Source organism: Leguminivora glycinivorella, chromosome 24, assembly GCF_023078275.1.
Source record: "Leguminivora glycinivorella isolate SPB_JAAS2020 chromosome 24, LegGlyc_1.1, whole genome shotgun sequence".
NCBI lineage: Eukaryota > Metazoa > Arthropoda > Insecta > Lepidoptera > Tortricidae > Leguminivora > Leguminivora glycinivorella.
Genome location: NC_062994.1, coordinates 3778136 through 3794766, shown reverse-complemented (window position 1 = coordinate 3794766; position 16631 = coordinate 3778136). Strand labels below are relative to the sequence as shown.

General features: G+C 38.1%; 1 protein-coding gene across 1 annotated transcript in view; it reads left to right on the top strand.

The window, feature by feature from the left end:
• LOC125238614 (cyclin-T-like) overlaps positions 1–13455 on the top strand; it is a 70272-nt gene extending 56817 nt beyond the window's left edge. Inside the window, 3 exon segments of the mRNA XM_048145974.1 lie at positions 10110–10213; positions 11887–12067; positions 12864–13455. Coding sequence (XP_048001931.1) covers positions 10110–10213; positions 11887–12067; positions 12864–12922 — 344 coding nt within the window. The 3' untranslated portion in view covers positions 12923–13455.
• Positions 13456–16631: the final 3176 nt, after the last annotated feature.

Here is a 16631-nt window from a genome sequence, read left to right as displayed (position 1 = left end):
GATATATATAATATACAAATACCTATATATGTACATAGAAAACATCCATGACTCAGGAACAAATATCTGTGCTCATCACACAAATAAATGCCCTTACCGGGATTCGAACCCGGGACCGCGGCGTAGCAGGCAGGGCCACTACCGACTACGCCAGACCGGTCGTCAAATTGGAGAATATTACGGGAGTGTTCTGCCTACTTACTTAGTTACTATACTCTGTCAACCAAGTCTGTCAGTAAATAAGAACAAAGAAAACTATATGCATCCTTTTCTTTAAGGTGCTAGAGAAAAGGTTACCTATAGTTTTCTTAGTTCTTATTTACTGACAAACTTGTTTGACAGAATATATGCCTTGAACAGTTTTTTGAAAAGTTTTCTCTATGACATTGATGCATCAAGACGGTTTGTTTACTGGCAATCCGTGTCACACTTGCAGCCGCAGAAATATATGACTGTTGTAAAGAGGGCGCTGTTAGTTTGATGTATGCGGTGACAGTTCATTTTAATATGAAGAAAATAGTTCTACTGTAATTCCGCAAGATGGCGCGTAGTAATATATTTCAGGCCCCGTAGCCGAATGGCATTTCTCCGACGCCAAACGAAAGCGATACGCCGCTGGCTCTGTCGCGCCAATACGCAAGCGCGATAGAGATAGATATCTACTAGCGCTTCGTTTCGTGAGCGTTTCGTGAGCGATTGTGCCATTCGGCTAGCCACCCTGGTCTGGCCCCGTAGCCGAATGGCATTTCTCCGACGCCAAACGAAAGCGATACGCCGCTGGCTCTGTCGCGCCAATACGCAAGCGCGATAGAGATAGATATCTACTAGCGCTTCGTTTCGTGAGCGTTTCGTGAGCGATTGTGCCATTCGGCTAGCCACCCTGGCCCCGTAGCCGAATGGCATTTCTTTTCTACGACGCGAAACATAAACGAAACGCCGCGAAAGGTAGTCTGGCTCTGTCACGCCAATATGCAAGAGCGATAGAGATAGATATCTACGAGCGTTTCGTTTCGTGAGCGTTTTACTATTCGGCTACGTAATACCCTGGTCAGGCTTAACACGTACGTATTTATAAGTGCAGCAAAGGGGCAACATGTCAAATAAGGTTCGCAGTAGGTCCTCCTCGATGTGCAAGAGGCGCCCTCTGAGTAAAGTTTTGAGTAATAGATTAAATATAAGAAGATCATACCATCCCATACATTAAAATGTGACCGTCTAAGAACGCGCATAGACTACTCCACACATAGATGGCGCCACAAAAAAAATGTTTTCTAGCAGTTGTAGCTTTCGATTATACTTGTAGATGGCGTTAAGTGTCACTTTTGACATAGATTTATGGCTCGAAAGTGGCACTTAACTCCAATCTACAAAATAATCGTTGGCAACAAGACATTTTTTTGTGGCGCCATTTATGTGTGGGCAGTTCTCAGGAGGCGCGTTTTTACGTGTCCGGGGTAAAAAACGTCCGAACGGACTGTTCTAAAAATCTGAATTAATTCAGGCATAATCTTTAGCTAGGGAATGCAATTACCGGTCGTTTTTCAAAACCGGTAATTTACCGACATAGCGTCGGCAATACCGGTAAACCGGTAACACTGGTTAACAATGGTTTTGCCCATGAATTATGAAATACAAAAATAGAGAGTACTTGGTAAATACTAATCATCAATTATAATATTACAAGTGTCTTAGCTCGAGTTTTCGAGCTTTGCAAGTTTAATCTTGTATTGCGTTCGCCGCACTCTCGCAAGTTTCGACTTGTTCGTTATTATAGCACAGCTTTACTTTACTAGATTTAATACATCATAAAGAACGTTAAGATTGCGCTGGCGTTCGCTAACAAACACCGTGAAAATACAATTAGTGTATGACGTGGTAATAGCACTGTAACATACAGCAACATCTTAAGTGTATCAAACAAATTTTGTTTTTAGTTTTTATTGTGAAGTTTGAACTAGAACTTTGTGAATTTATATTTTTGATATGCCTCGTTCCTGTGAAAGTAATCCTAACAATTTTTGTTACGTTTGTGGTAAATTCACTACAAAAAATAAGAGCGAAAACTTCAGTCCCAGAATCTGTCGTGCTTACGAACTTTATTTCGGAATACCAGTGAAAAATCAAGACAAACCCTGGGTTCCGCATGTAATATGCTCGAGTTGTGGTAAACACTTGCGAGATTGGCTATCCGGCCGCCGATCATGTTTGCCTAAAAGGATCACATTGAAGATTGTTATTTTTGAATAAATAAGACAGAAGGGCTTAATACGCGCAAAAAGTTCAGGCATGAAACAGCGATACCAGGGCAAATGGAGTCCTGCTATGTTAGCAGACTACTGCTGGACGTTGAAGAGAGAGGCTGTAGATATTATTTATAAACGGAACAGCAATATATTAACTCATTTTTAAATTTTATAATATGTGATTTATGAATATAATGTTATCTTAAGTCAAAAGATTTTTATTTGATTCCACAAAAAACGCGAGCTAACTCGACTTTAAAACTTACATCAAAATGTATATTTAGAGGTATTCTTTCGCAATTAGCACAACTCATTTCATGGATTAACAAAACCTTAAAATTTGTTAACCAGTGTAATTTACCGGTTTTTATTTTATTTCATGAAAAATCAATATTTTCCGTCAAAATCGATAAATAAGCAGTTTTTTTAGTAGTGTTCATTAAACTACCACTTTCAAAAGACAAATATTATTAATTAAATCTTTAAAAAAGCAGGTTTTAGGACTTTGTTACAAAAAATAAATACACTCTGAATCTTACAATTAGCAATCATCTTCGATAAAATCAACTAAGACACTAGAAATCATCACAGATTATTGACAGTACATTGAAGTAAAATAATATTGTCTTCGGTTACCGCGATAGTTACTCAAAAGGTTAAAGTAAAATAAATAAATTTGTAATTGTGTAAAGGACAACTACAGGACCCTAGTTCTTATATACCACCAGAAAAGTGCTGTAACACAGCAAGATATGCCACATCCTGGATGGCAGATCTCGCAAAAACAGGCAAGTTTCGTCAAGGGCAAAGGTGCAAACAGATCCTAAATATATGTCCATTGATAGAGATGGCTTACGAATTCAGTACTTCGATGATCCTCTGCTTCATCGACTCTAGCAAAGCCTTTGACTGCATCGTTTTGTCCTCAAGCATTTATTTGGTAGCTTTCATTGAAAAAGGAAACTGAATGGGCAGATAAACTTCGAGCCCTTTTACTCTTGTAAAAGGTGTTGATAACATTACCCGTCACCTGCCTACGGTGAATATGTCATCAGAAGAGCCTGCGGAAGCTGGGAGGGAAGAATCATCATTGGTGGGCACCAAAATAACGAATCTCCGATATGTTCGATAGGCAGATAACACCAATTTTCTGGCCGCCAATGAAGCGGAGATGATGGTTGCCAGCACTGGTAAAATGGAAAGCATCAGTTTGGAAACGCATTTCAAGATTAACCACAGTAAAAACCAAGCTCATGGTGGTGGATTGTGGTAGGTAGACACAACACACAAATGCTCTTAGGCCAGTAACAGTAGATGACTTCATATACTTCGGCGCAAACATCGACAATACCGGTTCTTCTGAAAAAGAAATCAGAATACGCATAGGAATGGCCAATAGAGTCCCAAATACAAGGATTATCTCCATAATTCTTGGTTCCTGAGAACCGCATGTCTCTAGAAAAACCAAAACCGGATTGGTTTACGCTCTAGTCTTCTCCATTTTCGTCTACGGAGCTGATACTTGGAGTCTGGAAAAGGCTGCAACCGCATTGACGCTTTAGAGATGTGGTGCTAGATGAAGATTTAGTAAATACCCTGAATTGCCTTCCGTACAGATATGTCTATCTTACGCGAATTGAAAATCAACACCAGGTTATCAACCATCTGTTTACGTAGAATTTTGGGAGTTTTTGGAGGGAAAAAGGCCACAACCTTGAGCAACTAATCATTACTGGCAAGGTTAATGGCTAACGATCTAGGGGTCGCAAGATGGACAGATGAGAACCCTTCCACCCTCTACACCCAACTACAGAACCGGAACAGAAAGTCAGAATAAAATTGATTCTGTTGGGACTTCACGACCCTCAGTAGATAATGAAGATACCAATGCGAGGAGGAGGGGTCTTATCTTTGAAGCTAATCAATTATCTATATACAATGAGTGAATGAATGGTCTTATCCTTCATTCGGGGTCTAAATTTGGAATTTATAAAATCAACTGTGGATAGTGATTGTCCACAGTCCACACTTGTTGGTTTTATAGAAATCCGATTTTTTTATCTTGGAACCGAGAATGCAGGCACGCACAGTGCAGCCAAAAATGCACGGACTCTAGCCGCTGCAAGAACTCATGCCTGATGATGGGTCTCCATATGACACGAAACGTCGGCAGACATAGGTACGTTTATGATACGACAACCATTCATTCCTCTCGCACGTATTGACTGTCGACGTATTACAGTGGGTAAGATATACTTAATAGACATGTTTTCAATACCACAATATAGCATAACAATGACACAAAAAATAAACGTTTTCGTGGAAAAAACGAATTCTTGCTAAATGAAGTGTTTACCAGAAGTATCTACAAGTGTTTATTTACGAAGAAATTGCGACAGAAGTGCTTTTTGTAGTAATTTTTAAGTAAATTTAAATTTCGGTAAAAAACCGGTTTTGGAATATATTTACCGGTAATTTACCGAACCCAAATTTGGCAAAATTACCGGGAAACCGGTAAACCGGTTTACCGGTTTGCATTCCCTATCTTTAGCCTCTGTTCTGTTTGGTACACTATAAAATTATTTATTTATAATTTTTATAATATAAGTAATAAAATATTAAATGCGAAAAATGACCTTCGGTGGACGTGTCCCGCACCCAGAATTTGCAAAACAAAAAATCATAACTCAAGATGGAGTTGTTGATCGCAGTTGTTATAGATATTCACGCATAAAGTATTAGTTTTCCTATCATATTTTCTATATAAAAATAATATGTTAGCTAAACTCATCGAGTAAAGACTAATTTACGATGTGTCTCGGGCTAGTGACTGATTTCGGTGTCACTTGCTAAACAAGACAGTACTCTTACAAATTAGTAGATCAGGGACATAGTGGCACAAATATAGTAAGTTTTAACTATGTTTTAACTATTCAGTGTAGAGGAGATGCAGTACCGTTTTATAAAGGGGACTTTTTAAAGGTTTCTCAGTCATTCGGTGGGTTTGGTCCCATGTTTTTTAAGATTCGGTGGTTAAATTTACTCCCACAGTTTTAGCGCATTTGTCGTTATGTAAGGTACTAATAAATCCTTGAACGTATGTTATTACCTTATTATGACATCTCCTCTGTATCACGCATGCTATTGCAGTTATCTCCAAAAAAGCGATAAAATTTGATATCAGTGGAGTTGATTTCCGTGGTTTCGGTGGATTTTTTGACCACCGATATCAAAAAAAGTGACCACCGACTTCGATTGCCACGTTGTAAACAAGTTTATTGTGCATTATTTTCTAACATTTAATACTTAAATAGTAGGATATACTTTGTAAAAACATAAAACTATGTTTGTAAGCAAATTAAGCCATACTATGGGTACAAAATTCACTACTCGATAATGACTAGTCTATTAACATGTCAAAATTAGTAAAATTGCACGATTATGAGTCTTTGTACATCACCTGTCATCGAATTAAAATGAAAAATATCAATAAATTGAATAATAAGTTATACATTAAGATGAAAATGTGGAATAATGTGTAAAAAATTGAATTCGGTGGTGCCAATTGATTACAGTGCCCATACATAATTTCGGTGATTTTAAAATGTCAGATTTCTTAAAAACTATAAGGTTCTAATGGAGGCCTCCACCACCAATATTTTTTATATTTAAGCTAGATTTTAATAAATAGACTGACTTATCAAAAAAGTAGAAAATAAAAATCAGCACCGAAATCAGGCACCGAACGTCATCTCTGAGAATCGCCCGTGTGGTGTAGTTAGGGTTTGCAATCCGGATATTCGAATATCCGAATTATTCGAATATCCGCCAATATTTTTATCCGAAAATATTCGAATAATCCAAGTGAAATTATCCGGATAAACGGATAATTTCTATAAACATTATTTTTTATTTATAAGTAATATATTTAATAGATAGACGTCACTGAAACCAATTTCGATCAATTCTTAATACGGACAATGTTATTGCTAACAAGTTAACACCTATTTATCTTCAAAATCAAACTAATATTTACAAAACAAAGAAAGCATTCGTGGATAAGAAGTAAGCAGAATGCCTCACCCCACGCACTCAGTTCTTATCAAATATTCGATTAATTGGATGATTTAAAAAACCGGCCAAGAGCGTGTCGGGCCACGCTCAGTGTAGGGTTCCGTAGTTTTCCGTATTTTTCTCAAAAACTACTGAACCTATCAAGTTCAAAACAATTTTCCTAGAAAGTCTTTATAAAGTTCTACTTTTGTGATTTTTTTCATATTTTTTAAACATATGGTTCAAAAGTTAGAGGGGGGGACGCACTTTTTTTTCCTTTAGGAGCGATTATTTCCGAAAATATTAGTATTATCAAAAAACGATCTTAGTAAACCCTTATTCATTTTTAAATACCTATCCAACAATGTATCACACATTAGGGTTGGAATGAAAAAAAAAATCAGCCCCCACTTTACATGTAGGGGGGCTACCCTAAAAAAACATTTTTTTCCATTTTTTATTTTTGCACTTTGTTGGCGTGATTGATATACATATTGGTACCATATTTCAGCTTTCTAGTGCTTACAGTTACTGAGATTATCCGCGGACGGACGGACGGACGGACGGACGGACGGACGGACGGACGGACGGACAGACAGACATGGCGAAACTATAAGGGTTCCTAGTTGACTACGGAACCCTAAAAAACAGAAAAACTTTCAAGTATTATTTTTTAATATGAAAACGTTACCCCAACCTACTTTCATTACTGCTAATAGCTAACGTGAAGTTATCTGTAAAACCGTACTTAATAAGGGAGATTTATACCTAGATTTTCTGGTCCCTTGTTTTTTTGAAATTAAAATTTAGCGCCTCACTCCGAATTTAGCTGTTATCAGTTCCATGGCAATTTAGTACGCCAGAATTCCCTCCACTTCACTAAGAAATATAAGGCATTTTCCTTTTAAGTCCTTAGTTACATTCATACACAAAAATCGGTCTAATTACTACTTATACTTTGAAATCTTAGTCGATCTACTGATCAGCTTGGAAACTAAAACCCATCAAATTGCTGCCGAGCAATTTGAGGCGTTTTGGATTTGAATATTTAAATAAGTTCGCCTTTGTACCTCCTCCTTCTTCATTTTTTTAAATTTTATGTGTTGTATATTTTATGTTGGTGGTACAATACTTATTTATCGCCTCTCCCCTTCCATTGGTACTTTGGTACCAACCACTGTGCAACTAAGGTCTAAAATGATCCACACCTGGATAGGAAGTGTCTTCGACTAATTGGTCTTCTCTTTTTTTGGTTATTCTGTTTTGAACGAGTACCTATGCTCAGTTGCTCATTCCTGTTCTAAGACCCTAACCAGGACGCTTTTGTTTAGAGCCTACGAAAAGAGTTTTCAACTTTTTATATTAAGTATCCGATCCGGTCCAAGATGGCATCAGGTACAGGCGTAGGCATTTATGCAAATGACTAGTGACTACAGTGGTAGTATCAGCATGGACAATTATGCCACTGTCTTTTAAGCCGAGACATACGCAATAATTACCTGTGTACATAAGAATATAGTTAGACAAACCCAAGGAAAGAATATCTATATACTCAGCGACAGTCAGGCGGCACTCAAAGCCTTCATTCACATCGCCCAGAGGTGACTCTTGACTGGTATTAAACGGCATCCAAGCTCTTAACAAGCTTGGAAGGCAAAACAAGATGCAACTGGTATGGATACCGGGGCACAAAGGCTCCATTGGCAATGAAAATGCTGATGAACTTGCCAAGGCCAGGTCTGAAGACAACGTCACAAGGAATCATTAAAACGGCTATGAAGGACCATACAAAGGCTAATCACTAAAAAGAGATGCCCTGGTAGGTCTGAAGCATTCAAAGCTCTTTATGCGGAGGGTAGAATCTGGATGGAGCAAAAAGCTAGGAAAGCTAGGTAAAAGACAACTCCAAATTATAACGGGGGTGTTCACAGGCCATTACGGGATCAAAGGAATGTTGGCCAAGATGGGACACGCTGACTACACAGATTGTCGCATGTGCGGCGAAGAGGAAGAGACCGTCAGACATCTAATGTGTGAATGTCACGCCCTCGCCAAACAAAGAATGAAGAACTTTGGAGCAGGCTACCTATTACCAAAGGACATCAGAGAGCTACCCATGCATGAGCCTCATCATCCGATACGTGGAGATGGTCGAGAAGCTCCTGAATAGCTGAAGGATCTTAAGATCTTAGGGGGTAATTGCACAAAAGATCCCGATGGGTCGAAGTGTATCCGGAAGGGCCCCGCAGATTTAAGATAAGATGAGTATCCGATCCGATCGAGCGAAGGACCGACTCCTATACATTCTCGAAATTATTCAAGGCGCCATCTTTGATTTTTGCCTTTGACATCCTTCCTATATCCGATATCGGAACGGATAATATAACAACACTGTATCGCCTATATCATATTCAATGATGTTGTCTCACGTTCCACTCTACACAAGCCATCCTCTCTACCATCCATTTCCAAGGTAAAGGTATTGTCAGAAAAACTTCTCGTTATACCTAACACCTAATTAATCACTACTACTAACTGTCTTATATCGACAGCTCACTATCTGTTTGCAAGATTCTAGTCATAGAACTAAAGATAGAGTGCTAGGTGTGTTTTAATTTCTACAGTTTGCTGATTTACGCAAAAAATAAATAAAAATGTAGGTAAATTTCGCATTATGGCGCTCATATATCTCAGCCGTTATCAATTCCACGCTTATACGCACCTGTAACATTAATTTTGTTCCATTTAATAAATTATCCGAAATTATCCGAATTATTCGAATATTCGAATAATAAAAATTGTATTATCCGAATTATTCGAATATTAAAAATCCGTCGGATAATGCAAACTCTAGGTGTAGTGTATGCGCGTTCTTAGACGGTCGCATTTTAATGTATGGGATGGTATGATCTTCTTATGCTTAATCTATTAGATCATCAAGAGCCCAGGCCCGCCAGACCTTCCTCAAATTCTCAAGGATGAAACTTTGGGACAATGTAGAGTTCACATCGGCGTTTAATGTGTGCATATTTTCTAGTTCGGCCCATCGGCCAATTTTTTGCTATCAAGTGATGAAGGTGAAAAAAAAAAAGTGCTTACGTTCCTTAAATTCTCAAGGCTGATTTTTATATATGTGTTAATGTACTTACGCAGTGTAAATAAAATTCATAGCTTAAAATTAATCTTTCACCACATATAAACTTTCATTTTTTTATTTCCTTAGAAGTAAAATTTTTGAAAGTCGCTTATTACGTCAAGTATACAATATACACGTAGCTTAATGTAGAAAATTCAAGTTTTTAGCTTTTATAGACCCAGAATATTTCAATTCTACTAATGCTCATATCGAAACTTTAAGTCGGTCTGGCGGATGGTTGGGTCCATCCGATTGGTCTGGCTGCTTACAAACGGTCTAGTTACAGGTCCCTGCGTATCATATATCAAAATCAGGCTTGAGAAAATGAGGTAAGTTAGAGTCGTTTTTTGCCAACTTTGTCGCGTCTGGTAAAAGTTATGGCCGGCGGAAACGGTCTGGCATTGATGATAACCAATTTCTAACAACGTGCTCTAACACATATATAAAAATCAGCCTTGAGAATTTAAGGAAAGTAAGCACTTTTTTTTTTCACCTTCATCACTTGATAGCAAAAAATTGGCCAATGGGCCGAACTAGAAAATATGCACACATTAACCGCCGATATGAACTCTACATTGTCCCAAAGTTTCATCCTTGAGAATTTGAGGAAGGTCTGGCGGGCCTGGGCTCTGGGTCTATATGGTAACACTTATAACATAATTCATTGAATATTTCAGATGAGTTCACGAAAGCTATGGGGAAAGTGAACCGCAACGGTCTGAACTTTCTCGCAGTCATGTTCATTATGCTCGGGATCATTCTGCTTATCGCTAACTTCGTGGTGAGTCCGTAAAGTAGATTATACCATAGAAAAATGAATATAAAAGAAGGAGAACTCCATAGTGATACGCACATGTTTGACTGATAAAACAATAGATGACACTACTATGCACTCGTAACAAATCATCATCCTCCTTGCGTTATCCCGGCATATGCCACGGCTCATGGGAGCCTGGGGTCCGCTTTGACAACTAATCCCAAGATTTGGCGTAGGCACTAGTTTTTACGAAAGCGACTGCCATCTGACCTTCCAACCCGAAGGGTAAACTAGACCTTATTGGAATTAGTCCGGTTTCCTCACGATGTTTTCCTTCACCGAAAAGCGACTGGCAAATATCAAATGACATTTCGCACATAAATTCCGAAAAACTCATTGGTGCGAGCCGGGGTTCGAACCCGCGACCTCCGAAACGAAAGTAGCACGTACTTACCGCTAGGCTACCAGCGCTTATGCGCGGATGGTACTCGTAACAAATAATATTAAAATAATATTTAAATATGTGTACAAATAATATTGTTAAATTCACTCATTTAAATTACCTAATTTGTAACATTTATAAATTTGAAAGTTAATAGTGCAACATGGTCGCTGTATGACACCGAAATCTGCAAAAACAATTAAGGATGTGTTATGTTATACTTAAAAAAATCCGTAAATATTATACGCATAAGTATTTATGGTCGCAAAGTATTTTTTGAAAATATGTAATATCTATTTTAACATAAACGCGCAGCGTAGACTTTATCATAAAAAAAATAATGAGTTTTCGCATACGCGAAATTTGGTACCAAGATCTCTACGCGTACAAGGTGATGCGTATCCACGTGTTGAGTTTGAGTGCTTAAATAATGAATCATAATGAAAACCATAATTATTTATAAATTTTGTACTACTAAATATTGATGTTCAGTAGCATAATATAATTTTTACAATTGTTTATACTTATCTCAATAAGTGAAATGTAATATTTCTTTTGAGACAAAATAAATATCTTTAAACCGAAACCTCTTCTTCATATACACCGTGGGCCCGAATAACCCGAAAGATTTTAACAGTGTCCTAACTAATGTGCTTAGTAAAACGTCCCACTTTGTTGGTTATCGTTAAGGCGAGATTTACTTGTATATTTATATGAATAAACTGACAAAGCGGCTTTATAGCAATCGACAAAGTGGGACGTTTTCCCGTGCACACTCATATTTAGAGACTATTATGTTATGAAAACTTTTCTGGATATCGCCTAGTTTCAGAGTTATTACTAATTGAAAAATAAAAACATATTTCCTTAATTGCTACTCAGTGCAAAAGACCTTTTTAATGGCGTTGATGCCATTATGGAGATCCTCAATGATAGATGTCAAAAAGTGAGAAGTAAAACCTTTAAAAAAAGGGTTTTTAGAGAAGAAAAACGTTAAAACTCATTTTAAAATGCCAGTTTTATGAATGACATTTACTTTTTATGTGAAAATACATTCAAAAATAGTAAAAAAATTTCTCCAAAAATTACAAAACTTATATAGTATTTTTTTGTTTGTTTTTAGTTTTTTACATCAAAATTGCGTCGTTAAAATCTTTCGACTTATTCGGGCCGGGCCCACGGTGTAATGGCCGTCTCCATACAAAATGTAGTGGCAGTCAGCATATGGACTAGCTAGACTCGTGTTCTTTTCTAGAACTCCCCCGAGATGGCGCTGCTGTACGTGGCGCTGCTACTGGCGACCCTAATAGCCTCGCTCGTAATACTGACGACGGTCGTGGCCGAGTGCTCCCGAGCGCCCGACGACTGTATGCTTTCGAAACTGGATTGGTTCACGGGCGCCGTGGTCTCAATGTTCTGGTTCGTCTATATCTTCGGTGAGTGCAGAGAACTGACGGTAGATGGCGCTACATGTTCGTTAAGTTCCCAGAGACACGTATGTTATGTATGTATCGCTTTTGTGCGGCGGCGTAAGCACAGTATAATAAAGAGTACTATCATACAGTATGGCCACTCCCGCTCCCCGCTGAAAGTGCCGCCCAAACCCTCTCGGTTACCGCCTGTCAAAAAACGTGAACAGTCGACCTGTCATATTTCACGCATACGCTACTGCTTCGTCCGTCCGCTAAAATGCACTAACCTAACGCCAAGTAGAGATGGGCCGAATATTCGGTAAATATTCGGTATTCGGCAAGTTTTTCAATGTTCGTATTCGGCCGAATAATTCGGTTGCGTTGCCGAATATTTACCGAATAAACAAAGTAAATAACTTATGAAAATCTTACGAATTCCATTGGATAATAAGCTCCTATTTTAGTAGCTTTATAAGGAACTACTAAAATAAAAAGAGATGAATTGCCTATGCGTCACAATATAATTACAAAGTTGAAAAAACCGTAGTTTAAGAGTTGACAAGAGTTCAGAGTAGTTTTAACTAAGTTTTAGTTTAATCCACTAAATCTTATGGACATATCTAGTTCTAGTAACATATGTAACCATTATCAATCATTTTAATACTTTCAATCTTAACACCCGCTTTCTAAATATGGCGTAACCGAATATTCGGCCGAATGTTGGGTTCGGTAATAGCTGAACCGAATGTTCGGCCGAATATTCGTATTCGGCAAAGTCCATATTCGACCTATCTCTAACGCCAAGGCATATTTGTTTCAGTGTGGGCCATCTTCGCAGCTGTGGCCAATGGAATGGCAAGAGACATAGAACCTTTGTGATAGTGCGATCTATTTACAAAACTGGCATTATATCAGCATAACCTAGAATCTAAAGCCTGACCACAGAATATATAATAGTACAGGTACAGAAGGCTCACTCCTCTAATATTCACAAAATGCCGCCATTCTAAATTCTTACCTATATTAACAAACAGACCGCATGCGGACCTTTGCGAGGCGTGCACGGGCCCGAAGCTAACGCGTAGAGGCCCTTTTGACACTTTAATGAAATGTAAGGGTTACACCGAGCGGACGCTGCCCTTGCCCGTATCATGGGACACACGCAGAGGCAACACCCGCCAGGGTGTAAGGAATATTTGAGAGTTAATGGAATCTAAAATTAACTGGGCTATTGGATGAAAGTGGCGGACTAAATATTACTAGGCTATGGGATAAAAAACGCCTGCCTAATAGGACGGTATGCAATTTTATTTCCGGCAGACGATGACTCCTCCCCACAAGATGGGCCCCCACAAAAAGCGACATCCAAGATGGCTCAAGGCCACTGGTGGGAGGACTCAAGGGTGTCGAGAGGCTACACAGATTATTTTTATTATTATCTGTGTCGGACCGTTTTAATTTTTTCGATATACCTTCTTATTTTTAAAGACGCTAGAGCCCATCAAAAATTTCGAAAAACGGCGTTATTGATTATGGCGTAAAAAAGGTGTAGTATTCAATATTTGTGACTATTACACAAATATACTAAACGTTTCTACACAGATTATTTCATTTCATTGTTATTCAGATTCTCAAATTTCGTTAGCGAGTCCAGTCGAGAGCGGAACCACGATTTAAAAATTTTTTTCGCAATATCTTTTAACTGAGTTCTTTTTAATGCACAAGTTTTTTTCGATAAATCTAGTTAAGTAATAACCATAGCTGGGCACCGTTAATCAAATAGTTAACTTCGATAATCGTTAATCCGTTACTTAAAAAGTTAACTTCGTTAATCGTTAAAGCGATACATTTCGGTAGATTTAACGGAAGTTAAAGTTAATCGATAATCCGTTAACACGTCATAAAAATAGGACTCCACTGTAGGTATTATGTATTTCTATTTACTAAGTACATTAAAACCTGTGACGCCAATCGGTAAAAAACCAAAATGTAATAATTACGGTCTCCTCGGGCTTTTACCGCCGTTGGTTGGCTAAATCCTACGTTTTACTTCGGATTGGTAATTATTGGGTCATTCATGCGGTCGCGATCGTGGTGCGTCGGTTCTTCAGATTGAGATTTGAGATGACAACTCGATGCTGTGGGCACGATAACTTCGTAGAGTAATCGAAGGCCCGCGCCGGACTCTAACTCGATGCGTCGGTTGCGCGATTTGTCTGTCATGCCTGATGATTGCACTCTATTCCTAGGTTAGTGATCGATCTAGCACGCCTAATAAGATTTAGAAGATCTCGAATAAGTGATCCAAAGTCGCCAATTGGTATTTAAAAATATTTTAAGCGGGTTACTCACGTATTAAGTCGATATAGCGTTCGACATGTTTCGGTTCAATTTCGACAGTATGCGTCGCGCTCTCGACATGTAAAGGCGGGGTCGCTACTCTTGAGAAAGGTTCTCGAAATTGAACCGAAACATATCGAACGCTATATCGACTTAATACGTGAGTAACCCGCTTAAAATATTTTTAAATATGTATGAGTCTCACGGGAGTTTTATAGTTAAAATCGCCAATTGGTATTTAGACTGTTTATAACGGACGGATCTGCTTTTACCGATAAATCCTAGGTTTTGCCGTACTACGAGCTTTTACAGTAGCAGTAGTAAGAACGTGGTTTTCGCGGCGCAGCGAGCCGCTTGGGGTGCTGGATTAACGATTAACGGACTCTATGAAATTTAACGGAAGTTAACGAATTAATATGTTAAAATGTTAATAAATTAACATTTTTTAAAGTTAACTTAAAAGTTAATCCGTTAATCGAAATGTTAACTTCGTTAATTAACGATTAACGGATTAACGAGTTAATGCCCAGCTATGGTAATAACACTAGTATATTAAAGTAGAATTTCCAAATGGAAATGGACCTTTGTTCCCTTTTCCATTTTAGCATTTTCGCTCCTGTTACAATGCAACACAGCTAGACTTTGTTGAAATCAGAATTATTAGGTACGACTTGTTAGTTGCACACAACAATACATGTGTATTGTGTAGTAAGGATTGTTTGTATGTCTGTCTTTAATTATTACAATTAAGGTGCATTAGGATAACTCTGAATGCTCGGGTAATTTCGAAAGGGGAATCTTGATATGATAGAAATAATGGAGATTTTTATGCGACTTTTGGAATTACCCTAAATGCACCTTACATTGTTTAAATCGCTGATGATGCCTACAATTTTTTTAAAATATGTATTGACGTGATACTTATAATGACAAAGAAATATGTCATTTGTTCTCATAAATAAATAGAAACATGCAAAAATATATGGGGAAATTATGATTTTGGTCGTTTCCAGGCTGCGAAACAGCGCCATCTAGTTTTAAGCCTAAAAGGTCCATACATTTCAGGGGTACGCTTTTTCGTATGAGCTTTGTCAGTCCCGTATTATACCTATCGTTCTTGGGTAATGTAACACATATTTATTTTCATTCCATCCGTGCTAGGTCTTGTGAGTGGACTGTAGAAGTGTAGAGTCGCGACTAGTCGAGATCATTTTGTCCGCCTGAACGTCGAAAGGGTAAAATAAAACAATGTTATGATACAGAATGTTGTTTTATTAGAAACGATTATTTACACTGATTTAAACTTTCATTTTTACACATATTTAAAATTGCAAACGGGACTTAATTGCGTAAGGTACAGCGGGACAAATCTCGAGGGGGGGGCAAATGTAACTGATCCATTTTTTCCACTATGATGTTGAGTTCTAGATGTATCCACTGACCACGCCTACCATATATAACCGGTGGACTCTATTTAATAATGCAAACATTGTAAAACGGGGAAAAAATGGATCAGTTACATTTGTCCAGGGGTGTAACGGAGCTCTGCTTCTGCTTCCGTTTCTGCGGAACTTCCGTTTCGTTTTACACATCCGCTTCTGTTCCGGTTCTGTTATTTTTCAAACGGAAATTATAGCGGATGTCGGAACCTAGCGCGACGGTGGGACATGAGCGGCGTACATCAAAGACCAACAGGTATACCTGTCATTCGCTCATCTCTCCGCTTGCCACGTGCTGCGATACTAAACATCAATCGCTTTATTCCATTGCCCGCCAATATTTGTCCTGTCCACCTAGTTCTGTAGCGAGTGAACAACTATTCAGTGGTGCAGGGCTTATCTACGATCCCCTTAGAAGCAAACTGCCGGGAGATAAAGCTGCTAAGCTTTTGTTTATTAAATACAGTTTACCTACTTTTTTTTGAATCACTCCATTTAATTTTGGATTGTATTATACTACCTAACGAGTAAGTTTTCGTTTCGTTTCTAAAACCTTTTACGGCATAATAAAGGTTTAAAAGGATTCTTATATGATTGTTAGTGTAAACAACTAAACATCTTAAAGTTCAAGGTGATTTAAATTTTTGGATTGTAATGATATACTTAAGATAGAATATCAGGTAATTTTTCTTTTCGTTAAAAACCTAAGTGGGCCTAAAGGCTGATTACAAACTGCTGATTACAGGCTGAACAGTAAACACCTAAAAGTTCTAGGTAATTTAATTAATTTTGGTTTATGTTATACCAAT